Source organism: Acipenser ruthenus, chromosome 6, assembly GCF_902713425.1.
Source record: "Acipenser ruthenus chromosome 6, fAciRut3.2 maternal haplotype, whole genome shotgun sequence".
In the NCBI taxonomy this organism is placed as follows: domain Eukaryota; kingdom Metazoa; phylum Chordata; class Actinopteri; order Acipenseriformes; family Acipenseridae; genus Acipenser; species Acipenser ruthenus.
The window spans coordinates 76,156,393-76,183,315 of NC_081194.1; the positions used below are offsets into that span (position 1 = coordinate 76,156,393).

A 26,923-nucleotide genomic window follows, 5' to 3' on the forward strand; every position below is an offset into this window, starting at 1 on the left:
TTGATTTCTGAACTCTTCCTAAGTTAAAACATTAGTATTGTGTTGTTTAAAAATGAATCTGAACTTATTTGCTTTGCATTATTCAAGGTCTGACAACACTGCATCTTTTTTTGTTATTTTGACCAGTTGTCATTTTCTGCAAATAAATGCTCTAAAGGACAATATTTTTATTTGGAATTTGGGAGAAATGTTGTCAGTAGTTTATAGAATAAAACAAAAATGTTCATTTTACCCAAACACATACCTATAAATAGTTAAACCAGAGAAACTGATAATTTTGCAGTGTTCTCTTAATTTTTTCCAGAGCTGTATATATATATATATATATATATATATATATATATATATATATATATATGAATTTTGCAGAAAGAAAGAATTTTGCAGCTTTCTGGAAAACTTTAATTAAACTACTATGAATGATAGACCTTTCCTTAAATGTTCCGATACAAAATATAACTGTTTTCACCATTCAAGTACGGCCCGCCCCGTGTCTTTCATCCTCTGCAGGCAATGCTTTTTGAAATTCCCGCTCTCACTCATGCTGTTGCTGCCTCGTTTCGCCTGCAACGGAGGAGGAGAGATCTCACGAGATTTGTTTTCGGTGCAAGGGGTGCCACGGGATTTAGAGAAGTAAATTTATGCGCAGCGTGAGGGAAAGAAATGGCGCTCGTGTTCAACTCGTTATAGAGTGAGCGACTGAAAACAGTAAATACAGAGGGGGGAATTCTGTTTTTAAATTTTTTAAAACTGTTGTTATTGTTTTAGCGGAGGCAAAAGCACACAAAGGGTGAGTTTGCGATAGAGCGGATTATGACAGACGGGGATCTGCGCTGGGAGACACAGTTAGCGATATTATAAGACCGACAGGTACGTAAGAAAATGCTGTTACTGTTTCGAACTCATGAAACGTAACCGGTTCACTTAAGTTATTTATTATTATTATTATTATTATTATTATTATTATTATTATTATTATTATTATTATTTTAATCATGGTGTGCGAAAATTGTGTTGGCGCAGTCAGGAGATTTTGGGAAAGACTTGTTTCTTGTCTGTGTTGAGAAGACATTGCTGCATGATGTTGATGTAGCTAGCTATACTTCTTAATCGGGTATGTTTAAATGCACAGACATTGCCACAAGTATATAAATACAGTTGTCTTTCAATTAATCAGTGTGTTGGGTTTTAATACATTAAATATACCATCAACACATAATGTACGGAAATAAGCCCCCCCCCCCCCCAAAAAAAAAAAATTCCTAGACTTTTACCGCAAAAATATGCAACCTTATCTACATGTGAGTCACCCCTTTGTCATAGTATACTTGCACAATTCTAGGGCAACATGTATGTTTTCATATCTGCTTGTGCTACTGGTTACGAGCAGCAAGGATTGCACATTCTCTAGGCCGAAATTTGGTGTCAAGTGACCCTCTCATTTGATCCGAGGGCAGTCTTAAGTGTCTTGATGTCAAATTCAGTGTGATATAATGATTATGGGAGTCGACTGTGCCAGATACACAGTATACAATTTGACAACACATGGTTATGCTACAGGTTGTGAATGCAGCCTGTGACTAGGCCGCATTTACCATAGTTACGTAGGGCTCAACAACGCGACTACACTGAATGTTAAAAAAAAGTAACCTCGTACAGAAGGAATGGTATAATATAAGTGCTTAGGGGGTAATGCCCTTTTGTACATGTATTTTAGAAACAGTACTCACTTAAGTTGTAGTATCCTATTGCATAGAAAATACATGACAGCAATCGTTGTTAACGTGTGTCAGAATGCTTAGAAAATATTAGACACCACACTAGATTTATGTTGTGAAGTTATTTTGCTTTAGATTGCAAGCCGTGATTTTTATGTGCAGTCTTTGTTGTGTGTTCTAGTATTGAAGCGGTTTATTTTATTTAGATCACAGCCAGGCTTTTACACAAATTGTACCTCTCTAAAATTCAATTAACTTTGTTCAGAAATCTAGCTTAATTGTTTGCATACATTAGCCTTAATGTTGTCCGATTTCCCCAATCCTATAATATCCCAAACATGAAAGTAAAAATGAATATTAAATCATGCACAATACTAGCCTTTTACTAGTTAACGCAAGGATCATCAGTTGACTACATGAGTTGAGATATTGTAGCTTTGAGATATCCTTTTGCACGTCAATAGAAATTGTACTACATAATATAAGTGCTTGTTTCTACTAAAGACAAAGTACAAGAAGACCAATTCCTTATAGGTTCCTGTTTCATCCACATGCAGTTAAGTGCAGTGTGTAGTAGTGGTTAGGGCTCTGGACTCTTGACCGGAGGGTCGTGGGTTCAATCCCTGGTGGAGGACACTGCTGCTGTACCCTTGAGCAAGGTACTTTACCTAGATTGCTCCAGTAAAAACCCAACTGTATAAATGGGTAATTGAATGTAAAAAAATAATGTGATATCTTGTAAGAATTGTAAGTCGCCCTGGATAAGGGCGTCTGCTAATAAATAAATAATAATAATAATAATAGTAATAATATGGCATATACATGCTTACCTATTACCAGTTTACACAGCAGTTTTAAACAGGGCAATTACTGATTATAGTAATAACAAAAGTAAGAATGTGAACTGGGATGCATAGCACGGTGGCATTGTTAAGCATCCCATAAGGGGAGCTTGTATGAGTTTGTCAGCCCTCTGCCAGCACCTTTTCACCTTTGCCTTTGACCACCTAAGATAACAGCCATATTGAAGTCCCGTGACTTTGGTTTCCAAATGATGAACGCCTGACTCTTAGAGATATTGGCTTCCTTCTCTGTACACATGTCTGTGATACCTTAGATCAGGGTTTGAAACTCCCGCTCGTCCAAGGCAAATTAAATCTGATGAGGACTAGTTGATGCCTGTGTCTCGGTAGTCCTCTGGGCGAGTACTTAAAACAAATGTACACATATACTCTCGCGTTCAGTCTTACGTTAAATGCAGGGAAGTCTATTTTCTAACAGGGCGTAGCAGTGGTGAATACACATTCATAAATAATGCTTAGAAAACAGTCACTCAGAACTGAAACCTGCTTTCATCTCCCCTGCAATGCCAACCCCACTTAATGACGTTTACGTTTGTGTTCTCCCTCTGCACAGGATGTGATGTTTATTGCTTTGAATTTACTGAAACACGTTGCATCTTTTGAAGTATGTGTAAAGTCATTTTACAAAAATGTGGAGATTTATACTGGGTTACGACTCTGAATGAAGATGTCATTAGCAAAGGGGGCCGGTTGTACTAACAAGGTCAAACAGACCACGTTTTACTAAACATTTTACAATGAATATCAAACAATTAACATAATGAACATTATTGTAGTATGTTGCTTAAAACATAATAACACAATATATTCATAATAAACTTGAGTTCTTATCTATGAACAGTAACACATTTAAAGCTTGGGACTGTCTGTAGCTTGATGTTGTTTACATTATCGTCAGCATATTTTAAGTGATTGGAAGCTGAAATTACTTTAAAACACACTTTTCTTATACCAATACAGTACTGGTAAGCAATAATCAGTTTGTTTGAAAACCAGGCTTTAATCAGTGATAATAGGTGCACAGGCGGTGATTCTGTGAATGCTCCGGGGCTCAAGCACCAATGGGCGAAAATAAGGTCTGCATAGTGCAAATAAATCACCTGATCTGTCATATTATAGTGTGGATGCTTCACAAGCAGAACTGTTATTGCAGTGTTTAAAAATGTAAAATCCATTTATACAAAGTCTCTCAGCTTTCTTGAAAAGATCTGCATTTCCCTTGTTTTTCTTTTGTATTTGTTATGCTCGCATTAGTATCTTAACCTAGTACAGCGTACGTCAGTTCTGGCAGATTCTACTGTACTTGCTGTAGCGGTTTTCTCCCACTGCTAATTAAAAACAAAAAAGTCACCTAGCTAACAATTTCATCCCGAGGGCTACACTGAAATGTACTGTCTTTAAATTGGGACTTTAGTGAAGACCGCATGTGTACGTGAGTACATTAGTTATTGTAGATAGTAATTCATAGCCAGCCAGCATTTTTGTAAATAGCAACACACGTAATGTACAATAAAAAACATTTTATTTGTTTCTTTTTTTTCCTCTGTCATCCCGTCTGGTGCTGTCAGTGTCAGTTTCTCAGCACACAGTACAGTAGTCGCTCAGTAACGAGGTCCAAACAGTGATTGATCGATTTGTATGAGTGTTTACGAAGGTGCTTTGTTGAAAAAAAATAAATAAATGCAAATCTAAATTTATAATGGCGTTTGTTTTTAGCAAAATAAAATCTAAAACTATTTTTAGGGACCCCAACTGTTGTTGTTGATTCCAACTTAGGCACTTCACATAAGGACTAACAAGTTTCAAAAGGTACTAGTCCTTAATGACTAGTAGTACAATATTGTTAGTTTCTAACCCTGCTTAGATCCAATCATGGATGTAGTACAAGAGAAATTAACTTGCCTGCCAGTTTTTTTTCCAAAGATGCCATCGTCACTGTGTCAAAAGCCTATTATCTGAGACCATTTGAGGTAGTGACTTCATGACTTCATATTTTTAGGGTTTTATAAACCCTTCATTCTTAACGTGTGGTTGCCCATGAAACTGACCTCCTTTGGTTATCTTTCCAGTTTACTTCTGCATTCCTTTAAACTCAATGTGAATGATTGTGGCTGAGTGGAAACAGGTGTAGGGGTGATGCAGTGCGGTAATGTATCCAGGTCTGGTGACCAACAACAATAATAATAAACAATACCGGGTTTGCAGACCCAAACAGACAAACAAACAAAAAAACAGTCACAATGCTGTTTTCTTTGTTTATGGGGTCTCTCTCAGTCCTACTCAGTTTAATGCACAAAAACAAAGCGAGGGAACAGATTGCGATTCTCCGTCCCCTTTTATGCCGTCATACATGACCCCTTGGGAAACGAGTGTAACCACCTCTCCAATCTGTGGCTGCCACGTCGTTTCCCTTCCGGGTCAATGCGTTATTGCAACGGAGTCTCGCCCCCTTCCAGGTTGTCCGACTTCCCTTGAACCCTGGGAAAGAACTGTCAAACCAGCCTGTCAAGAGAACGGTTAAAATGAACAGTTGCATTCAAAAAATGTAGAACAGCGAAAAACAAAAATGGATGTGTGTTAACAAAATGCCCTGAAAACTTAACATAAAGAAAACAATTTAAATGAAGCAATAAGCTCAATAATTAATCAAGCTAAAAAGGAAGTGAAAAGGTTGCCATTTTATTTTTGTTATGAACTTCAATAAACCTATGTTATCTTTCCCCAGTCAAATCGTAGAGTGCCTAAATAAGCACAGTAATTTAACATAATAAAAAACAGTAATAGAAAAGAATGTAGAACATTAAAAAAGAGCAACCAGATATAGTCAACGAAAAGCAACCCATTATTCAAATTCTTTGTCGTATTATATATTTAAGGTAAGGCAAGTTTAATTTTCTGTTAAAAGTGCTCCCGGCTATAATGTCCTGCCGCCTAGCTGTACAGAATTCCTGGGGAGAACCCTGAATCTGTTCTGGGACTTGATGTGTAAATGTTTCTTGTGGTGGAATGCAACATTCAGCACCTAGAATTGGGAATGCTACTGATTTTAGTACAATCTGGAGAAGAGAGCAAGAGGAAAACCACTACCACCACCCCAGCATACCAAGATTGTGGGACAAAACGAATACATTACTTTCTAATGCCAGAAGAGTATTTTTCGATTAAGTTAGTGTTAGGCTACCTTGGCAATGAGATGTGTCTTATTAGTATATTACGAATCGCATTTGTATATAATATTAAACAAAGAAGAAAAGGCTGCTTCACATATTTCTATAATAACTTGAGAGTGTTTTTCTCTTTGTTTGACAGAGTAAAGCATGTGTGACCTCACAGCACAGGTAATCAGCAGTTTGCTACAATTTCCAGAGGTGACTGTAGAAGCGCTTGGGGAGGATGAGATCAAATTGGACTCTGTGCTACATGGAAAGTTTGCTACAGGTATGATTTTCTTTTATGGGTACCTTATTAAATTCACTATACAAAAAAACCTGCTTTAGATTAAACCTAGAAAACTGAGGGCAAAAAACATGGTTAGACCTTCTCTCTTGTATTAAGGTCTTGTTGGAAAACGTAATATTTCTAATATTTAGGCAAGAATGGGCTGGCCTGGCTGGCGTGTGGTCCTCAGCTGGAAGTGGTCAGCTCTGCCACAGGGGAGCGTCTTTCAGCATATCGGTTCAGCAGCGTTGGGGAGAACCCTCCCAATATCCTGGCAGCAAAGGAGTTCTGCTGGCTGAAAAGGACAGGACTTCTTGTGGGACTGGAGGAAACGGAAGGGAGCATGCTCTGTCTCTATGACCTGGGCATATCGCGGGTCGTGAAAGCTGTGGTTTTACCTGGAAGGGTATGTGTTTGGTTTTGTGTGTTAATAAATGCCCGAGTGATGATCATGTCATACAGACCACAGGCTTTGAAATGGGGTCTTCACATTTGATACGCAACTGTGTTCTATCATGTTTCTCAGTCCATGCCATTACAGTTGTTGTCCAGCAAAAAATAATGTACTTCTGTCTCTGGCCATATCCATCACATGCTTTTTCACATCTGTTTTACATCATGCCACTGGAATTGGTGATGCTTTGTTTATTTTTTTTTGTCCAAGATTTAACTAAATGATTCAAATAGACATTTCGCATTCCTGTTTCATCTGCAATTTATTACATGGAAAAATTTTGTTAAATGTAAAATGAAATTCCTCTACTGGTACTTGGTGAAAAGCACAGCCTTTGTGCAGTAAAATAAATGAAGTACACGTCACTATTACGTAGGGCTGTGTTCGAAGGTTCGTTCGCTAGCCAGGAATTTGAAGCTAGTGCTGAACCTTCGAAGGTTCGTCAGGCGGCATTTATGCATTGTCTGATTTTTTTTTTTGATTTTTTTTTTTATTCTTCCTCTTAACAGAAACTTTGACAATGTGTGAATACTGTAAATCACACATTAAGTGTCACTGCAAAGTGTGATGTTTTGATTTGTATAATACCTATTACTTAAACAAGTGGTATTAAAATCCAGTACCAGATAGTTATAGGTAGCACCTCTATCAATGATGCCGCCGCCGTGCACTAGGGGAGTACCTAGTGGCAATATTGCTTCAATAACTGCACAAATACCTAGTGTACTAGATGTAAGAAGTGTTATGGTAGAAGTATGAAACATAAAATATTTGCTAATTTTTTAAAACTGAGTGTGCCAAAGCACCGCCCCTTTAAAAAAATAAACAAACCACAGTTGAAAGGTCACAGCACAGAGTCAGACGGTGTCCAAGAAACGGGTTTCAGAAAGAAAACAAATAGATAAACCTTGTTCTGTCTGCAGTTTACAAAGAAAATGTTCTCCCAGTCTGAAATATTTAGTTGAGCTATGTTACGTTTTGCAGAAAATTAGCATTTATGTTCAACAGGCTAGGATGGGACTAGGGGATTAAATATGCTATAAAGATATAGCGGGGTACTGTGCATTGTGCATTTGCAAGTAATAGTATAAGTATTAATTAATAATTTTATAAATGTTGCAACCCTACTTTTTGGGTTAAATAAATTGGGAAGAGCTGTATATCCCAGTCGGGTGTTACAGTAACATACGGTCTGTGTTTGGAATGTGAAACTATTTTACAGCTGAGAACTGCAAAGCATTTTTGAAACACTTTTTTTTTATTTTGTAAACAAATTAGCAATAACTAGACACGTTACAAGAAATGTTATATATTTTATTCAGTGATGATCATGATCATTTACAGCTAATAAATCAATAACAGAATTGCATTATCGTCTAACACTACTGTATATGTTATATGAGTATCGCAAGCAGCATCAATTGCGTGTACATAAACCGTGTATTTATTTAAATGATAAAAACATGATTACTGTTCTATATAACGTATTTTTAAACTACATGTTAATGTTTTATTCCATTTTTGGATTACCTGTACGATAATGTACCCATCGTAAAAGCCCTACTAATAAGACGTGTAGATAATTTGGCAATTAAATATTTTATTACTTCAATGAACAGTGGAGGGTCAAGCTTTAGAAAATATTTTTTAAAGCAGTAGACATTAAAAGTAAAACAACTGTTAAATATATTTTTTACCTTGCCTTTATCTAGGTAACTGCTATTGAACCATTAATAAATCACGGTGGTGCCAGTGCCAGCACTCAGCATTTACACCAGAGTCTCCGCTGGTTCTTTGGGGCTGCAGCAGTAGTAACAGACGTTGGGCATGTTCTGCTGATTGATCTGTGTTTGGATGACTTATCATGCAGTCAGAGTGAGCTCGAAGCTTCAGGTAAATTGGGACAATTTTTAATGTACGCTTTTGCTTTTTTTAAGACCAATAGATATAAACATGGACTGACTGTCATACTTGAGAGTTTGACTTTTTTCTTAAGCCTTAGTACTGTACATGGAAATCACTTCAGCAAGACTTTTGTTAGCTGGAAAGTCTGTTTTGTGTTCCTGCTGTTAACGCTAGTCGTGGATCATGTATTCATATATTTGTATATAATCGTATTCATGTCTAGATCTTGAAGTGGTCAACAAGTCTCCGGCAGAGATCCCACGTATCCGTGAGACTGTGACCAGGGAAGGGAGACATCTATGCCTTCAGTTACAGAGCCCGTCGGGCACTACAGCTACAGCAGTTCAGTACTTCACAAGAACAAACCAGTTAGCAGTTGGGTTTTCAGATGGCTACCTCCAGCTGTGGAACATGAAGACGTTAAAGAAAGAGTAAGTCTCAAGCACAGTCAAAGAGAATTACAAATAGGATTTTTACAGGTAGTGTCTGTATGGCTATATTACCGTCGTCTGTTTAGCTAATATGCAACTGATGTTAATGTAGCAAGCTTCTTTAATTATGTAAAATATGTGTTAAAATGGTATGTTGCTCTGCACTACAACTATCCTACACTTCTGTTTATTTTGTGAACAAAAGAATAAGTTTAAAGTCAATCAATGGCAAGGTGGCATTTTTATTTTAATCTGGTAGTTTAACTTGGCTGCAGTTTACAAGAGGGCATGCAGGAGCCATTCATGAACTAGTATTAAACTAGTATTTCCCCCACAAGGTATCACTCACAGTTAGAAGGTGGCAGAGTGCCTGTTCACGCTTTGACGTTCCAGGAACCAGAGAATGATCCTCGTAACTGCTGCTATCTTTGGGCTGTACAGTCTGCCCAGGACAGGTGAGTAACCACCCCATTGCTTTATCAAAATATACAATTGAGGCAACTGAATATAAAATGAATTCATGTAATTTGTGTTGCATCTTCTGTAGCATTTCCAAAGAAACCACATAGCTGTATTATTTATAAACGGTTAGTTGAATTTAAATTTGCAGTATAGTTTCACTTGTAGTAAAGTTTTGCTACATGCTGGACTAAAGCATTGCTGACATTGATTAGAAAAAAAATGTAAGAGCTTAAATTATCAATTATAAATTGAAAATATGCTTTTGCCCTTGCTTCAACCAAATTAAAAATGTATTCAACCAAGAAATGTATAGAGTTACTTCAAAATCATAGATAATGAACCATTTTCCATTCATATTTCAATGATCTCCTTTCAGTGAAGGGGATGTTGTCAGCTTGCACCTGTTGCAGTTGGCATTTGGGGACAGGAAGTGTCTGGCTTCTGGACAGATCCTCTATGAGGTAATAAAAGCTTTAACATATTGTACCAATAGGCTTACTTCGTATATAGTGAGTTAGTGCCCTCATTCTTTTTCTGGGGTGAGAAATAAAATTCTGTGGCCATTGTGTATTTCAAAGCATCAATGTGTTTACTGTAGTTGTGAGAACTGCATTTATTTAAAAAAAAAAAAAAAAAAAAGGTTCCATTGATCCTGCAGGTCTGTTTATTTTATTTATTGCTTGATTTACACAAGAATATAATGGATACACAGTATAAGTTCTCCCAGAAAGTCTATAGGTCATGGGTTTTGACAAATAGTTTTTTGTTTGCAGGGTTTGGAATACTGCGAGGAACGTTACAGTCAGGACCTGACTGGGGGTGTATTCTCATTAAGGGCACAGGCCACCAACACCCGACTGCTTGGCTGCCAAACTATTGAAAAGTTTAGGACCCACCCTGATAGAGATGAAAGCATGAATGAAGGTTGGTTTCTTTTTCTTTCTTTTCCCTTTTCTGTTTTATTACTTGACATTCAATGATATATTAATGTTTTTACTTTCTTTCCCATACATTATACTGTCTTGTGGGGCTAATCACATTAGTTTGTTTTTTTAATCAATTTAAATAATTAATTAATTTGACTAGTTAAATAGTCTAAATTTCAGTGTTAATTAACCCGAATGAATACTATATGACAATTACCATTTTACATCACCGACTAAATAGACAATCTATGAGTTATCCATTAATTGATGTTAATTAAAACCTCATCATAATTTATTTAATGACGTGTATAAGATCGAGGAATTCCAATGAACACACAGAACGCCCTCAACCAAACAAGGTAGGTTAAAATGTAGTAGCAGTTTATTGTATAGAAAAGAAAAACATAGGAAATCATCTGAGGTAGCAGTTCAACACAGCCCAATACAGCACGAGTAAATACTACTTGATTGGATGGATATAGTTCCCCAAAAAGGCATTAAAGTACAGTATAAATGAAATTCTATTGTCTGGGCTCCCGAGTGGCGCAACCAGTAAAAGTGCTCCATGTGGAGTGCAGATGCGCCCTATAGTCTGGACGTCACTGGTTCGAGTCCAGGGTATTCCTTTGCCGACCGAGGACGGGAGCTCCCAGGTGGCGGCGCTCAATTGGCCGAGTGCCGCCCGGGAGGAGGGAGGGCTAGGTCAGTCAGGGTGTCCTCGGCTCACCGCGCACCAACGACGCCTGTGATCTGGCCAGGCACCTGCGGGCTTGCCTGTAAGCTGCCCAGGGCTGCGTTGTCCTCCGACACTGTAGTTCTGGGTGGCTGCATGGTGAGTCTGCAGTGTGTAAAGAAGTGGGCGGCTGACGGCACACGCTTCGGAGAACAACGTGTGTTTGTCTTCGCCCCTTCTGAGTCAGCGCAGGGGTGGTAGCAGTGGGCTGAGCCTAAAAATAATTGGACATTACTAAATTGGGGAGAAAACAATAAAAAATAATCGGTGACCACTGAACTAAAAAAAATAAATAAATAATTCTTCTTGTCTTACTAGCATTAAGTATAGGTTCAACATTTCATTCCAACACAGTATACATCAACTCTTTTGTATAAATCTGTCTCGGCAGACTTTTTCGCATTTAATGACGTCGCTCTGCTAGAAGCTCCCTCACTTAGCTACACAGGCAGTTTCTCTGCACCTATCACTTACATGCAAAATAACCCTTGTTCAAATACAATTTCTTTAGTAATAGGCCACAGATAATGCTGGACTACAAGTGTTTAATAACAATTGCCAAGTATACTTTCAAAATAAGTATTTCATATAATAATGCGTTAAGCAGTTTATAGTTACTTTTTAACAAGGTTCAAACTGTGAGGTTTTTCTTACATGCATTAAAAGCACAAATTAACATTTTTATCAACTTTATGTGTTTTCAACTATAATTACTTTAGTTCCACAAGGGAAAGGTACTGAAAATATACTCAACTGTTCCTTGAAGTAGAGACCCAAAAGTCTGTAGAAGAGATCTTCCATTGTCTTCCACTTAGTTACAACTTCCCATGTGTTTCTTATTTATTTGAATGCTTCACCCGAAGGCCAACACAGTCTTTCAATATGCTGCGGTTTCACGACTGGAAACAGAAGCTTGGTTCAAAGCTGGGAATAGTTCTTCTTTTGGCACGTAGATAAACTGACTCGCAGGCGTCTTTTTCCTATAAACGGGAGTCTTCACACGAAACCTTCATTGACGTTCGTTTATTGCAGGGTACTGAATCTTCTTGCAGGTATAAAGCTTCAAGCCAACTGTTATTGAGCCAAGTAGGCTCGATCCAATTCAAATTCTGATTGCCAGTTACCAGTTTATATAGGAATTTCGAAGAAACATCTATTTGTTACCCTAAAACTGTCTACAATGTGTTGGACAATGGATTTCCTCCTCTTGCCTGGGATTGTCTAATTATCTGTTTTTCTGCTGTCCCCAGCTTCCTTTTTCTCCATAAATCCTGGTTGGATTGCTTTGATCCATTTGCAATAATGTGGATGCCCCTTTGTGCTGGGTTGACTTAAAGTTGCTCTAGGCAAGAGCTCAATACTTTTTCCTTTGTGCTGTGTGCACAGAAATTGCCTCAGTCAAAAGTTCAGCACTCTTTCTTGTGTGCTGGGTTCTCAAATTAATCCAACAGATTAGTCCATATATACATTTTATATCAAATAGTTATTCATTCAAGACAGTTGTTCTTACACTTAACACAAGACTTTTTTTATTGCAGTGTTTCATGTCTGTCTAATTTCTGTTTTTCTGCAGTCTCTTCTCCTGACACAAGCGTGGCCATCTTCAGTTGGCAAGTGAAATCCTATGGGCAGGGCAAACCCTCTACTTACCTGGGTGTCTTTGATATTAATCGCTGGTACCATGCACAGATGCCTGATTCTTTAAGGTAAAAACTGTACACTTTTAATGTTCCATAACTAAGTATTTTTAAACTGGTTTGTCTTTGCTACCATGCCATGTAAACCCAACTAAACAAAACATTTGAACTGTGCTTGAGAGTGACTGAACCAACTGTATTGTAGTTGCTTTTTGTTTATGTAGCTGTGTTTTTTTTCTAGAACTGGCGAGTTCCTTCACAATTGCTCCTATTTTGCTCTGTGGTCGCTGGATGCTGTGACAGTAACCTCCCCAAATCCCCTCCTGGACATCTTGGTACATGAACGCAGTTTAAGTCGAGGACTGCCTCCTACAACTCCACCTCCAGAGCAATTTTTTTATCCCAGCACTTATAATTTTGGTATGTATTAACCCTTCTTTTTTTTTTTTCCTTCTCTCACCTTTAATTTAAGTTGCTGGCTGATCATAGAACATATTTATGTTTTAAATTCTTGTTTTTAAACAGCAAGAGTCTGATTTATGTCATTGGTAATGCCTTTACATGGTGAGTGCTGTATTATATTTAGGAATGTACTGAATCCAAGTTTTTGAGATTCGGCCGAATATCGAATCTACAAAAACTGTCAAGAAAAACTGAAGGAAACTGTTGAATGAAAAACAGACTGGCTACAAACAAGGGATGTGCACAATCTATTGTTTTGAGCCTTTTAGTTCATAGTATTTTTATTACCGAATGGAAATATATAAATAAGATTTCAGTTTGAAACTTACACAATTTACCGCTAGCCCCCTTCCCCCACAATAGAAACGTCAAAATACAGAACTGTTTACTTTACCTTTACAAGAAAGGAGAGCTGCATCTTTTCCATAAGTCACTATTTTCTTTCATGACGTTTCAGCCTGTGTCACCTGATGTGAGAGTAGGGTTACCAACAGGCTCCAGAATCTCTGGACACTTTAACCCTTTGCAGTCCATTTATTAAGTGCGTGTCAGACGCGTCAGATCCAATTTTAGACACGCTGTTTTTTAGCGCAGTTAAATTTAGACGCGCTGTTTTAAAAGTATTTTTTTTCCACAGTCAAATGGGTTTAAAAGGCCCTGCATATCAACAAAGCACTCACTAGGCATCCCCAGCCCCACCCCACCCTTTCGTTCGCTATAGCTTTCACATATGCTAAGAAATAAATAATAATAATAATAATAGTTGTACATGCCGATCAATCATCTCCTGATCACTCGTTTTATCACCAAACGCCTCAATAATGCGATCCAAGTCATTATTTTATTACTACAACATCTGAAAAAAGCTCTGCAAATGTCCGTGATATTCTGCATTAGCAGGCAGCTTGTTTCCTTATGGCCGCTGTTATCTGGTGCCAGGGGCAAGTATGACTCTTCATGAGATACGCCCTTTTTTTTTTTTTTTTTGGCTTGTCTCGGCTCCTGTCGCTCCCACTTGGCCATTGAATGGTTTTCTCGGCTTTTTCAGGAGAAAAAATGACTAGAAACCTGTTTTTTGCGTCTTTTTGATGTCGGACAGGGTCCGACATTGGACCGGATAGGAATAATTGCAATGTCGGACCAGGTCCGAAATAGGACCGTAAAGGGTTAAAATGGATGTGCATCTGGGCAGATATAGGATTTGGATTCGGTTCACCGAATCCTGAGTATTTGGCCAAATCCGAACCCTATTCAAAAAGTAGGTATTCAGGCTGAATCCGAAACCGAATCCTGGATTTGGTGCATCCCTAATTTATATTTATTTAATCGAGTTATTCAATTGTAATGAAACTTGGGTAGTGCATTGTTTATTGTTGTGTTCTTTCTAGGCAGAGAATAATTCAATATAATCTGTTCTTTCCTTTTGCAGATGCAACTTGCTTATTAGACTTGGGGATTGTACACCTAACATGTTCTGGTTTTCAGAAGGAGGTTAGTGTTTTGAATTTTTTCAATTGGAAAATGAACACAAAAACAGAAATCTGTCATTAAAAACCAATGTTTAAATAAAAGCTGAATAAAACCTACTTACACTTCCCCATTTGCATATTAAATATACATATCATCCATTAAAAGGTATTCATACATTGGGTCACATTTCTCATTTGGGATACAGCGTCTAATTATCTTCGTTAAGTCTGTTTCGATATCCAGTTGCTATGTGATCTTTTTGTGTTTAACTAATGTGGATATTTTTATGTGTTTTTTTTTTATTAACTTTTCAGACATTAAGTTTCCTAAAGAAATCTGGTCCTTGTCTAAGTGAAGTTATTCCTGATGGTTACAGCAGGTGTCTAATGGCTGGCCTGTTGTCTCCCCGACTTGTTGATGTGCAGCCTTCCAGTCTTACTGAGGTAAGCTTACAGTAGCATTCATCAACAACTGTCGCTGTCGCTGCTGTCTGTTACTATTATGCCTTGTTTTCCAAGGATCTGTTTGATTCTAGTTTCAGTTTAATATAGGTTTTAACTTGACTCTGCCGACCTGTATACAGGTCTAAAAGATTTTACACATAAGAGCAAACAGCTGATCAGTAAACTAACCTAATATACTTTATAGGGCTACTGATTTTCCATTCTGGAACATAAATATAATGTTGATAGTTAAAATAAGTAAATGTAATAAATATTACCACTTTTTATTAAAGCCAAGATTTTTAATCAGACTTGTTGCTGTAATAGTAAGTAAAGCACCTGAAGACACTTGCATGCCAATGTTTATAAACATCACTTGGCTCTTTGGCATTAAAATAAGCAGGAAAACGTAATTATATTTAGAGCTTCTGTTTTTCGGGTTTTATTATTTTTAGCTATTTTCGAGTTTTATGTAAATCAGATTTTTTCGGGTCTTTCGTCTTTGATATACTGGATGAAATTAGTGTTTTCGGTTATTTCTGAAAAATGCTTGAGCATTTTTTTTTTTTTTTTTTCTGTCAAAAATATGTATAGTAGTAACTCGACAATACTTGCAGACTTAAGTTGTACCTTCTTTACTTTGCTGTCTTCCACAACGAAATCCCTATGGTCACGGGCACATTCTTCTGGGGTTTTTGTGCGTAGGCATTTTTCTACATTTCGTCACAATTCTGTTTTAAATCCTCCGTATCTTAACTATAATACAGCTTGCAATCCCTCTAACAAGCCTCCATCCTGATTGTAATCTCGTTTTCAATCTCTCGAGCGTAGTCTCCAATAGAAATGTAGGACTGTGCTGTCATTCAGTAATTGAGGCGGGTTTAAAGTATCGAACAAATAGAATGGTAGATGCAAGTCAGGAAGGCGGGACATTGCCCAGCAGCACTGTGAAATGTGTTTATTATTAGATTTGTAGTAGGTTTTATTTTTTTTAATGGGAATAGGGTGAAGTCAACGTGAATTGATTAACATTTCCACAGTTTTTCCGGTGTTTATTGGTTATCCACCGATTTCATTTTTTTTTTTGCATCGGGGGGGTGTTTTAAAACCAAAATCAGAAGCCCTAATATATATTACAATAGTTCAGAAAATGTCCAATGCTGTTGTGAGAATCATATTTACAGTCTTCCATAGATATAGGAGGCTGTGTGGTCCAGTGGTTAAAGAAAAGGGCTTGTAACCAGGAGGTCCCCAGTTCAAATCACACCTCAGCCACTGACTCATTGTGTGACCCTGAGCAAGTCACTTAATCTCCTTGTGCTTTGTCTTTCGGGTGAGACGTAATTGTAAGTGACTCTGCAGCTGATGCATAGTTCACACACCCTAGTCTCTGTAAGTCGCCTTGGATAAAGGCATCTGCTAAATAAACAAATAAAAATATATATATATATATATATATATATATATATATATATATATAAAATCTATATATCTATATCAAGCTGGAGTTCCAACAAAGAGAGAACACTGCAAAATTCCATTCCCAATGCCTGATTCCACAATCGCAGAAAATCAGTAGCCCTAAGTTTATTTTATTTATTTTAAACACAAACTATTTAGTCTTTCTGTAAAGTGCTGAAGGAGTTAAGATGCTTTCAGATCCTTGACACCAAAACCTATCCTTGTTTTAAGAATGCATAATCTATCTGGGGAATATTTTCTGGTATCTTAAGCTCCAGAAAATGGATTGTTAAGGCAAATATCTGTTATGTCGTACTCTATAGGAGGAACAGTTGGAAGCCATATTATCAACCGTCGTTGAAACAAGTTCTCTTTCTCTGATAACTGGGTGCATCAAACAATGGACCGGAGAAGGTAGAGGTGGTTTTAATGTCCTTGTTCATACTTAATTTTTGAGGTTATTGCTGTTTGGATCTCCAATATTTGTTTTGACAGGTTTACTAATGTAAGATTAAAACTTGCTGTTTAGCCTTTCATCAACTCAATTTATTATTATTATTATTATTATTATTATTATTATAATATTTATTTATTTTTTTTACATTTTAAAGAACAACCAAGGTCTGGAGCTAACCTACGCTTCGTACTTGAGTGGGCATGGAATAAGTTGGTTCATACAAAAGATGAACTTGACAACATTTGTGAGTATACATGTTCTTGCTTATAAATTATGCTTTTTTTAGGTGTATTAGTGCAATAATGTCAAAGCTTCTTAAGCTTTGTATTTGCTGAAGATGAAATTGATTCTTTTTAAGTGATCTATAACATCAATTTGAAAATCGCTCCATAATCCAACAGCACCCTTTTGAGGGACCCTGTTCATGAGGGTCTCTGTGGTATTACTCTGCAGTAACAAGTGGCCACTTTATTGCCATCCATTCCATGTGCACTTCAGTTTCCTTTCCAAACGCCACTCTAACAAAACAGATTGACATTTTAAAGGGAAGCTGGACATTTTTCTTCTAAATCAACATTGGAATTGCTTTGGCAGTAATACCTTTCATTTATTTATTAATCAAGGACATGTGAACGAAAGAATATTAAATAATTATGATAAAAGCATAGTACATCGATCTCAGCAGTAAGAAGTGAAAATGTTACGTTTTATTTGCTTGTTTCTTTTATTAGGTGCTCCACTCTTTGACAGCTCCTGTAACTTCATTGATCCACAAACACTCCAGGTTATGCAGCACTGTCAGTTGCTACTTGGCAACCTCCGCATCATTTTTAACTGCTTCCTCAGTGAGGCACAAGAACTCACAGAGAAAGGTGAGTTGACGCTAATTTTCCTGTTTTTGTGAAAAGAATGCCCAAGTGGGGGAGGGGTGCACAGACATTTGATTAGCTTTTTTTCGGTGGGGTGAAATTCTTAACTGTTATGTATTTCACAGGTCTAGTGGATTTAACGAACAAACATGTGGTTGCCAACCTTATTTTTCAATATGCCCAGATGGTGCTGTGGTTCTGTCGTTCTGGTCTCCTGCCAGAAGGTGCCGGTAAGTCTGTAGCAACTGAAAAAGGAATTTAAGGATGATGACAAACCTACGTCCAAGGATTTAATTATTTCTATTCTAAGAGTGTCGTTGATGCTGCTTCAAGAGCAAAGTCTCACTCCCAATTAACATTGTCCTGTCTGCTGTCCCAATTGCTGTTTGTACTTGTATTTTGTAAATCAATGTTGCTGTCGGAAGACGGACCACCTGTAAGTTACTTCATCACTTTGTATTCATATACACTGTCTAGATATACGTAACTTTTCAATTAAGTTTGTACTTGTTTTATTAAAGCATATCAATTTAGCCAGGGTTTATTACTTCTGTGAGACCACATGCTTTAACATGATTGGTAGTAAAGCATGGATTGTCCTCCACCACCATGCTTTTCAATGTTTTTTTTGTTTGTTTGTTTTATTTTATTTGTTTTTGTAGATCTGCAGATATCTAAGCCCTGCTATAACTATCCAGAAATACAGAACTATTATAATGGACGACGGCAGAAGCTTGAACGCTCATCTAGGTACGGTGTAGCTTTTTGCTTTGATTTGAATAGTGTATACTTATTTACTTTGGTATTCAGCTGCTAAATAGTGTAGCTTTTTCTTTTAGAGGTAAATGGTCTTCAAATTGCCTTATGATTGATGGAATGGTGTCCCAGTTTGGGGATCAACTTGAGAAGGTGTGGAAGCGCGATGAAGGCGGAACTGGAAGATACCCCCCTCCAACACTGCATGTAAGTCTAAAGGTTATTTTTTTGGGGAGGGGGGGAGGGGTTAGTCTAACTTTTACAGGAAACTAATTGTACAAAACATGTGGGGATGTTCTGAAAGGGACATTGGCTGAGCCATTTTTAGAGCTCTAATGCTATCACATCTTGAAATATATACACACAGTTGTCCCGCGTTATACCGCCCCCCTTTATAACGCCACCCTCGCATACCGCCAGCTATTCTGCTCCCAAAGCAAAACAAAGTACAAAATGGTGAGTTGACCCTACATTTACACCAGAGCAAAAGAAAAGAAATCTGCATGTATGCATCTGAAAATAAGAAAGCATGACATTGCAAATCTTTTTTCGCCTAAGTGAGGCATACTGTTAATCGAAGGACAATTGGAGACGTTGTAATGGATAAAAACAATTTGCTTACCTTGATGGAACGGGTCGATTTGTTTAACCTTAAAGTCTAAAAATAAGTGACTTTTAAAAACCACAGTGTAAAAATAAATAAATAAAGTTAAAGAAAACGTTAAGAGGTTTGTTTACGTGCAAGTTTTGCACACATGAAGGCTGACTTAAACTAAAGCATCAGTTTTTGTAAACAGCAGAATGCTGTTAAGCTTAAATTGCTTTGTGAAATAAATAGATGGCATCATTGAATGGGGGGATAGTATTCAGCAGGCTTATAGTTGTGCTACAAACGTTCAAATGACCAACAGTAAAAAAAATAATAATAATAATAAAAAAAAAATAATTCAAGTATAGAGGGTTGACTGTGTGTGTGTGTGTGTGTGTGTGTGTGTGTATGTATATGTGTGTATATAATATATATTTTGCTGATTTGTGGGCTGTGGCATTTTCCTTGCTTTTGTGGTTTGCAAAATGGCAGTTAGAGTACCATTAGTGGCATAATTTAATTTATTCAGATTTGTTTTGTGGGGGTGGTTTAAATAGGACCACAAGTTATGAGGATTTTGTAGTTTGGTAATTTAATATATTTTTTCCTCCCCCCCCCCCCAGGCATTGCTTGATGTTTACCTGTTGGACAGTGTTGAAGAATCAGCAAAGCATGCAATTGTATCCTTTTATTTGAACATTTCTATATGACATGCTTTGTTTGCTTAACTGCTTGTGTTACTCTGCACATCTCATCAAAGCTCTCTTGCATTTTTTTTTTTATAAAACTATACAAGATTGCTGCATTTAAATGTCGGGCATTATCACTTTGCTCATTTAAAAAAATAAAAAACGTAAATAATACCTTAAATTTTTAAAAGATTAGTCTGCCTTGCCAGAGGCTCGCAGGCAGCCATTTCTGGGTTTCTTTGTAACCAATAGAAGATCAGCTTCTTTCTTCCACAACTAGCCATTCAGAAGCGATAGGGTTGGGATGTAAACACTTTTTAAAATGTTTGTGCTTCAGTGCTAGACTTCAGCAATTCAGTTTTCAGAAACGCGTGGCTCTCTAGAACTATACACTGTCTTTCTAGCAACAGAACGAAAAATAAATAAATGGAAACTACTTGTCAGATGGGCAAAGTATAACGGCAAAACTTGTTGTCCCGGCCGTCTGGTGATACGAATTGCACACCACTGCATTCCTAAAGATGCTTAGTTGAGTGAATATATACTGAAGATTTCCTTAACAAATGCCATTCAGGTTATCTATTTGTTATTGGATGTCCTGTATTCTTTTCCCAATAAACCGGAGTCCTCTGTTGAGTCGTTCCCAACTGCCTTTGCGATCCCTTTGGGATTGATGAAGCTTATCCAAGGATTTTGGCTCCTGGATCATAATGATCATGAGGTAACTGAATGGCAGTCCTTAATTTTGGCTAAGATTGGAGTTCTGGAAATGGTTTGTAATGCACTTATCTGTTTGTGACACAGACCGCTTTGGATCTCATCCTTCACCCAGCCACTAGCCGATCAATGCAGTCTTGGCAACATGCACGGATAATCCAGGCCTTGATGTGCCAAGGGGAGCACAGACAAGCCCTTAGATACATACAGATGATGAAGCCATCAATGTCGACTAGCAGTGAAATAAAACTGTACCTCACTGTGTTGCTGTTTAACAGGTACTGTTAAACTAAAACATCTGCTGACATTAATGCCTTCAGTTGACTTCCATTGCACGTTTATTTATTTTGATGTATTTGTTATTTTAAGGTGTATGGTGGAGGCCTGGGGTTTGCTAAGGCAACATTCCAATAGGCTGAATGTGGAAGAGTTGCTAAAACACATGTATGAAATGTGTCGGGAGATGGGGCTAATGGAAGACCTTCTAAAGCTGCCGTTCACAGTAACTGAGCAGGTAGGTGCCATTAAATTTCAGTTTGGGAAGTTGAGTAGGATTCTTTGAATAAGATAAAACAGACTAAGGTCTCTCATGGTCTTAACGAGTAGGTGCAACTTACTTCAGGTAACAATGTCAAGAATGGGAATATGTATACTTTTTAACCTTTTGCAGTCCTATGTTGGACCTGGTCCGACATCACAATTTTCACAATCTCCACTTAATTTCCAGCTTTGTCCTCTGGTACTGGTTTCTGTACTGTGTTAAGGTATTGGTTTGGATTAACTGTCAACTCCTTAAGATTTTAAAGACTTCATATCCCTCCAGGTCCGCCCCCCCCCAATTCTTCTTTGTTCTTGGCTAAATAGGTTTAGGGTCAGCCTATCTTCATGGCTCATTCCTTTTAAGACCTGGGATTAGTCTGGTTGCCCTTTGTTGGAGATCCCCCTGGGCCAGAATGTCCCGATTGAACACAGTACTTTTTTATATGCGGTCTCACCAGTGTATTGTACAACTTCATCAAAATACACAGTGCAGCAAAAGCATTTAAGTTCAGATTTTTAAATTTCGGTCTTGATGCCAGTATTAAATTTACATGTACTGAATACGTTCACTTAGTGGTGTGTTTTTTTTTTTTTTTTTATTGCCTTGCAGGAGTGTTTGGAGAAGTTCCTGCAAAGCAATGGTGACCTTCAAAACCATGAGTTTCTCATGGTTTATTATCTCCAGCGAGCCAACTATGTGCCAGCATTGCAACTCAATCAGACCCTGAAGATGAACTTAATGGTATGTAACGACTTATGGTATACAAGCCTGTTGCATAGAAGTTTGTGTATTTACACATCATATATCTTTTGTTAAAATGAATGACTCCCAGCAAAACCTGAAATAGAGCAAACTGCTGTAAAATTGTAGTCTTGAATTATGGTCAAAGCATTCTGTTCAGTAGGACTCCCTCTTTTTTAATTTTTTTTTTTTTTTTAAAGAATTGTATTGGATCATGCTGTGTATGCAGATTATATATATATATATATATATATATATATATATATATATATATATATAAAATAAACATAGAACACCACCACACCAATTTCCAATGTTCAGCCCCCACCCCCACCCCCCGCTTGAGAACCGCAGACCTACACCACTGTGGTGGTCTCAAAAGTACCCAGCCTTTCTGCAGTGTAATATTAACCATGTTGGCAACAAATGTTTAGTCCTTTATATTTATTTTTTTCTCCTTAGAATGACCGAGATCCTCAACTGAAAGAAAGGACAATTGCCAGAAATTCTATTTTAGACCAGTATGGAAAGGTTCTTCCTAGAGTGCAGCGGAGACTTGCCACAGAAAGAGCAAAACCTTACCACCATCCATCCACAATTCTGCGGGAAGGTACACTCGGAATTAAGTAAAAGTTTACAGTGCAAAGTTAATTGGGTATTGTAGTAAGGCCATCTCAGTGCAACTTTAGCAGTAAGGTCATTGTTGTTGCCCTTTATTCCAAAGCAGGAAAGCACACATGCGCTTATAAGTTAACACAGCTCCTTCTCTTTTGACAGGATTTGCACTCGGAGGGCTAAATGGAAACCTGAAATTGCAATGCACAGTATTTCAGTAGATACTTATTGAATCTGATCAGTAGAGTTGGTACATTTTTTAAACTTTATATATATTCTATATTGGTGGTGCAGTTAGTTAATCCAGTAAACAAGTATCATGCTTTTTGTTTTTGTCCGAACACAAATTTATGCTTTGAATCTGTCTTATTTGCAGTTTCAAGGCCAAAGCCGTTGTCCACCATGGCAAAACCAGCTGCTTCAGGGAATATCCTCACAAGAGCAACCTTTATTAACAATGTGCTGTCTAAAATTGGGGAGGTGTGGGTTGGAGAGAATACTAAACCGGCTCTGTCACCATTCAAAAGGTACATTTTGAATTTGTTTGATTCATTTTTTGAGGTTGTCTTGCTTCTGTATGTTTTTCAGTTGTGTAAATATGTAACCAATATACAGAAACAAAGTAAAAGTCACTCATCTTTTTCCTTTTTCTTTTTTTGTAGTCCGAAAATTCCAGAACTACCACTTGTTAAATCACCCCCACCCTCATTAGATCAAACTGATGCATTTGTGGGCACACCCATTACCAAAACCACAAAGAGGATTTCCAGGTAAAAAAAACAAGACCCCTATGTGGTGGTTTTTGCACAAAATGATCTGCAAAAGCTAAAATACTGGTAAACTGTTGATCTCAACAGTGACAGAAATCTGCGCAGCTATGCCTTCTGCATTCTCTTCTCCCAGTAGAGTGCAAATATCTGATTTGAATAGCCTTTCCACTTTTTCTACTAATTGCTTCTTTTTCTTTCCCCCAGGTTACTTGATTTGGTGGTTCTGCCTACTCTTGATTCTGTGAGCATTCAGCAAACTCCACCCAAGGTTATCCCATCATGGACTACATCCAGTCCATTACGACCAAGTGCTGTCAAGCCCAGCTACCTCAAAAATGTTTTTAAGCCCTCCGAGCTAACCTTGCTGCAAACTCCTCCAGTAGTAAAGGTGAGGTGTTATATATAATTTTTTTTAATATTATCATTTTGAATAAGCAATAAATACATTTCAGGGAAGCTTTCAGTTAAAAGGGTCCTTGCACAGTGAAGACAATAATATTACATCAGCTGCTTGACAAATAGATCAGTGTTGCCTTTTTTGATTTAGCTTTTTCCCCCCCCTATATAATAGAAAGCAAGAGCTTTGACATCTGCTGCCTCTAGCTTCCCCGGCTTCACCCCCCAGTCCATCCTGAGGTCCAGCCAGCGCCCAACGCCTGTAGGGTCTCCTTCTGCTTCTCCGGGCAGGTCCCTCACCCCACCTCTGCGTCTGAAAGAAAGTCGTATCACCTTCATAGAGGAGGCAACAACCAAAACTACACAATGGAGCAATGGGGTAAGCAGAGAGGAAATTTAACAGTGTGGTTGTTGTATTTTCTATTTATTTGGCAGGCGCCTTTATCCAGGGCGACTTACAAGGGTTACATTGCAAGCTTAATATTTAAATAGTGTAGTTTACAGTAAGTGTAATAGTACGACTAAAATACAACATGAACTAGGAAGCAACAATTTATATCTACAATGCCATAATAGTAGTGCAAGGATAGTGCATTAGGTGAGGGTCTGGAACATTTGTTCTTAGGTCAGGCAAATCCAGTGCATAGTAGGAGGGGTAGGTAGAGTGGTGTACAGTCTAAACAGGTAGATCTTGAGGAGGTGGCGGCGGAAGGCAGTGAGTAATGGAGCAGTCCTGAGGTTCTCTGGCTAGGGAAGAGGAGCGGACACAGAAGGACGGAGAGTGGAGAGAAGGCATAATCAGTCGGCCAGTAGTGGAAGCGCATAGATGGGTTTAGGGAGACAAAGGATTGGAGGCAGGAGAGGGCAGTGTGGTGAAGAAAGCGGTAGGCAAGAATAAGTGTCTTGATTTGTACGCGAGCAGAGATAGGTAGCCAGTGGAGGGGTGAGAATACATATAAAGGTGCCTGTACGCATGTCAAAACAACATTTTTCTATGTTGTGAAAATATAGGTTATGGTGGCCTATGTTTACATCATACATGGCTTTTTTTCTGCTGTTTCTTTGACTGATTTATTTCTCTCAACCACCTTATCCATTCAGAATGTTTGGATTGCACTGTGGGATGACTGTGCAGCATGTAACATGTTTTTATTTTTAAAACAGGTTGCAGCTGATAACCAAGTAAACTTGCTCTCTGTACTCAAATCAAGATCTCAGTCAGCTAGCCCTTGGTCTACTTCTGCAGAAGAACGTGTTTCATTTGCCCCAAGCAAGCCATTGGTCTTGCAACAGCAGGATGAGGATGAGGGAATGGCAGAGAAGATTCCAGACAGAGATGCTTCAGAAGACATGGAGGTTGTCAAGGAGATGAGCCACATTTCTGCAAGATCCGGAGACTCCACGTTGGAATTTCATGATGCACCCACCCCCGAGGAGTTTGAGGATGATGTAGTGATTACAAATGCAAAGCCAGCAGTCTCTGTGGACTGTAAACCAGCGCAGGTGGAAGAGCCGCAGGTGGTGGTGCTGGAGGAGGAAGAGGTGTATGAGGTAGACTTAGAGAAGCAGGAGGAAAGACTTCCCTCAGAGGATGCAAATGAAGTGGTAGAGCCACTCATGGAGTACAAAGGTAACTTGATGTTCCTCTACTATCGGAGTCAAGCTCTGTATACATCTGTACCTGTATTACCTTGTTTTTGTTTTTTATTTTTTCCTTAGATTTGGATAATGTGGATGTCTCCTCAACATTGACACGTGCTAGTATTAGGGAAGCCTTCGTGACAGACTTGGCAGCATCTAAGAGGTAACACAGAAATCATTTGACACTAATATGGGCATGAGGTTTTCTCCTTCGGTTTATATACATCTTGCCTGTCTTGGTTAGGCTGTAGTTTCCCACCTTTGTGTATCAAATTCCTTTATGGCAAATATTGAAACACACAGTAACCATTACCTATTTGTCATTGTTCGGTATATGTGTGGTAATTGCCATTTAATTGTTTTTAGTGGTGAAGAGCAAAAGCAGTCTTACCCACTGTTTGAGGTGGTTTTTGGGACTGACGATGCTTCAGATGTTTCGGTACCTGTAGAGGCTGATGCTCAGTGTAAGTAATTTTTTTTTTTTTTTTTTTATTATTATACCTATTAGGTGTGGGTTATAATTACTCGAGTACTCAAAAATTTAAATAATATCTCTTCATTAATGTAAGTTCAATATATTGTAGCAACCCGGTCAGTTCAGGTTGGCAGACTTTTGTTTCATCTGGTCATGTGCATTCACGTTATCTGTATTGTTCCGGGGTGGGACCATATCACCAGTTTCGGTAGTGTGGGTGTGGCTGTGGCTGTGTGTGTGAGCCGCTGTTGGGTGCAGACCATGTCATCTAGACTCTCTTGCTCTGCCTACCCCCCCCCCCATGAGAGTAGTGGTCTGCTCTCTTCTCTGTGTGTGAAGGGACTGATCGAGCCAGAGTTTGTTTGTGGAATAGAGCAAGCGAGAAAGTGAGCGAGTTTTAGGCGAGAGACAGGAGGAAGGATTTATTGTTTTTGTGTTGTGGTCCTGACCCAAACACAGACCCTGCTTAATTAATAAAGTAGTTTTATTAGCGCCTGAATCCCGTCTCTGTCTCCTGCTTTGAGCCTCAAGACCAGGGGTCGTTACAATTTTATTTACATATACCACCTTAACACTAGCCACGGAAGTCATTTTGACGGGTTGAGGTTTTCGAATTGAAATTACTTTGCGTGTCTGAAAGTTACGTGGTTGTCAGTTTATGACTTTAACTAAATAAATACCCCAACGGCGTTTGAAAGGCAGGATCACGGAAATAAGGAAGTTAGAAATCCGCCCACCTAGCAACAAAGCAGTAATTTTCACATATGTAGAATAATATTGTCTGGCATTAGGTTTGAGTACTCCATTTTTAATTCTCAAGTACGCGAGCACTAAATTACTCAATTCCCACCCCTAACACCTATGTCAATAATTGATGGACTATTTAACAATACTTGCAAATTACTGTTTTACATATGTTTTGTAGCAGGACTTTGCACCTGTAGCTACCAACTGCTTAGTGGATAAATGGAGCACTGTAGTCTTCTATGCTATCAACTATAAAACAAATGTTATTATTTTATATACCCTTCTCCTGTAGCCGTGGTACGTGCCAGTGAAGATGTGGCATCTTCAGAAAACAAACCTGAGGACATTGCAGAGAATGGTAAAATTGAGGAACATGTTTGCTTGGAAGAGGAGACCCCTGCTGAAGAATCTGGTGTCTGCTTGGAAGAGCCCACTGTTGCTGGACTTCCTGTAATCTCTGAGGTAATACAGGTCACGGTAATATAAAAATTGTCACCAGAACATTCCTAATTCAGTG

General features: G+C 38.1%; 1 protein-coding gene across 1 annotated transcript in view; it reads left to right on the plus strand.

The window, feature by feature from the left end:
- The first annotated feature begins 513 nt into the window (after nucleotides 1-513).
- LOC117411147 (protein ELYS-like) overlaps nucleotides 514-26,923 on the plus strand; it is a 31,823-nt gene continuing 5,413 nt past the window's right edge. The window contains exons 1-32 of the mRNA XM_034018345.3: nucleotides 514-870; nucleotides 5,891-6,019; nucleotides 6,172-6,425; nucleotides 8,186-8,366; nucleotides 8,602-8,809; nucleotides 9,148-9,264; nucleotides 9,648-9,732; nucleotides 10,045-10,195; nucleotides 12,504-12,636; nucleotides 12,809-12,987; nucleotides 14,459-14,520; nucleotides 14,814-14,942; nucleotides 16,727-16,817; nucleotides 17,015-17,104; nucleotides 17,592-17,732; nucleotides 17,855-17,959; nucleotides 18,392-18,479; nucleotides 18,569-18,692; nucleotides 19,698-19,754; nucleotides 20,338-20,484; nucleotides 20,568-20,758; nucleotides 20,850-20,994; nucleotides 21,631-21,762; nucleotides 22,225-22,372; nucleotides 22,754-22,904; nucleotides 23,040-23,147; nucleotides 23,352-23,535; nucleotides 23,719-23,922; nucleotides 24,708-25,173; nucleotides 25,263-25,347; nucleotides 25,551-25,648; nucleotides 26,699-26,868. Of these exons, the coding sequence (XP_033874236.3) occupies nucleotides 5,899-6,019; nucleotides 6,172-6,425; nucleotides 8,186-8,366; nucleotides 8,602-8,809; nucleotides 9,148-9,264; nucleotides 9,648-9,732; nucleotides 10,045-10,195; nucleotides 12,504-12,636; nucleotides 12,809-12,987; nucleotides 14,459-14,520; nucleotides 14,814-14,942; nucleotides 16,727-16,817; nucleotides 17,015-17,104; nucleotides 17,592-17,732; nucleotides 17,855-17,959; nucleotides 18,392-18,479; nucleotides 18,569-18,692; nucleotides 19,698-19,754; nucleotides 20,338-20,484; nucleotides 20,568-20,758; nucleotides 20,850-20,994; nucleotides 21,631-21,762; nucleotides 22,225-22,372; nucleotides 22,754-22,904; nucleotides 23,040-23,147; nucleotides 23,352-23,535; nucleotides 23,719-23,922; nucleotides 24,708-25,173; nucleotides 25,263-25,347; nucleotides 25,551-25,648; nucleotides 26,699-26,868 (4,545 nt within the window). The 5' untranslated portion in view covers nucleotides 514-870; nucleotides 5,891-5,898. The remainder of the gene's footprint in view (nucleotides 871-5,890; nucleotides 6,020-6,171; nucleotides 6,426-8,185; nucleotides 8,367-8,601; nucleotides 8,810-9,147; nucleotides 9,265-9,647; nucleotides 9,733-10,044; nucleotides 10,196-12,503; nucleotides 12,637-12,808; nucleotides 12,988-14,458; nucleotides 14,521-14,813; nucleotides 14,943-16,726; nucleotides 16,818-17,014; nucleotides 17,105-17,591; nucleotides 17,733-17,854; nucleotides 17,960-18,391; nucleotides 18,480-18,568; nucleotides 18,693-19,697; nucleotides 19,755-20,337; nucleotides 20,485-20,567; nucleotides 20,759-20,849; nucleotides 20,995-21,630; nucleotides 21,763-22,224; nucleotides 22,373-22,753; nucleotides 22,905-23,039; nucleotides 23,148-23,351; nucleotides 23,536-23,718; nucleotides 23,923-24,707; nucleotides 25,174-25,262; nucleotides 25,348-25,550; nucleotides 25,649-26,698; nucleotides 26,869-26,923) is intronic.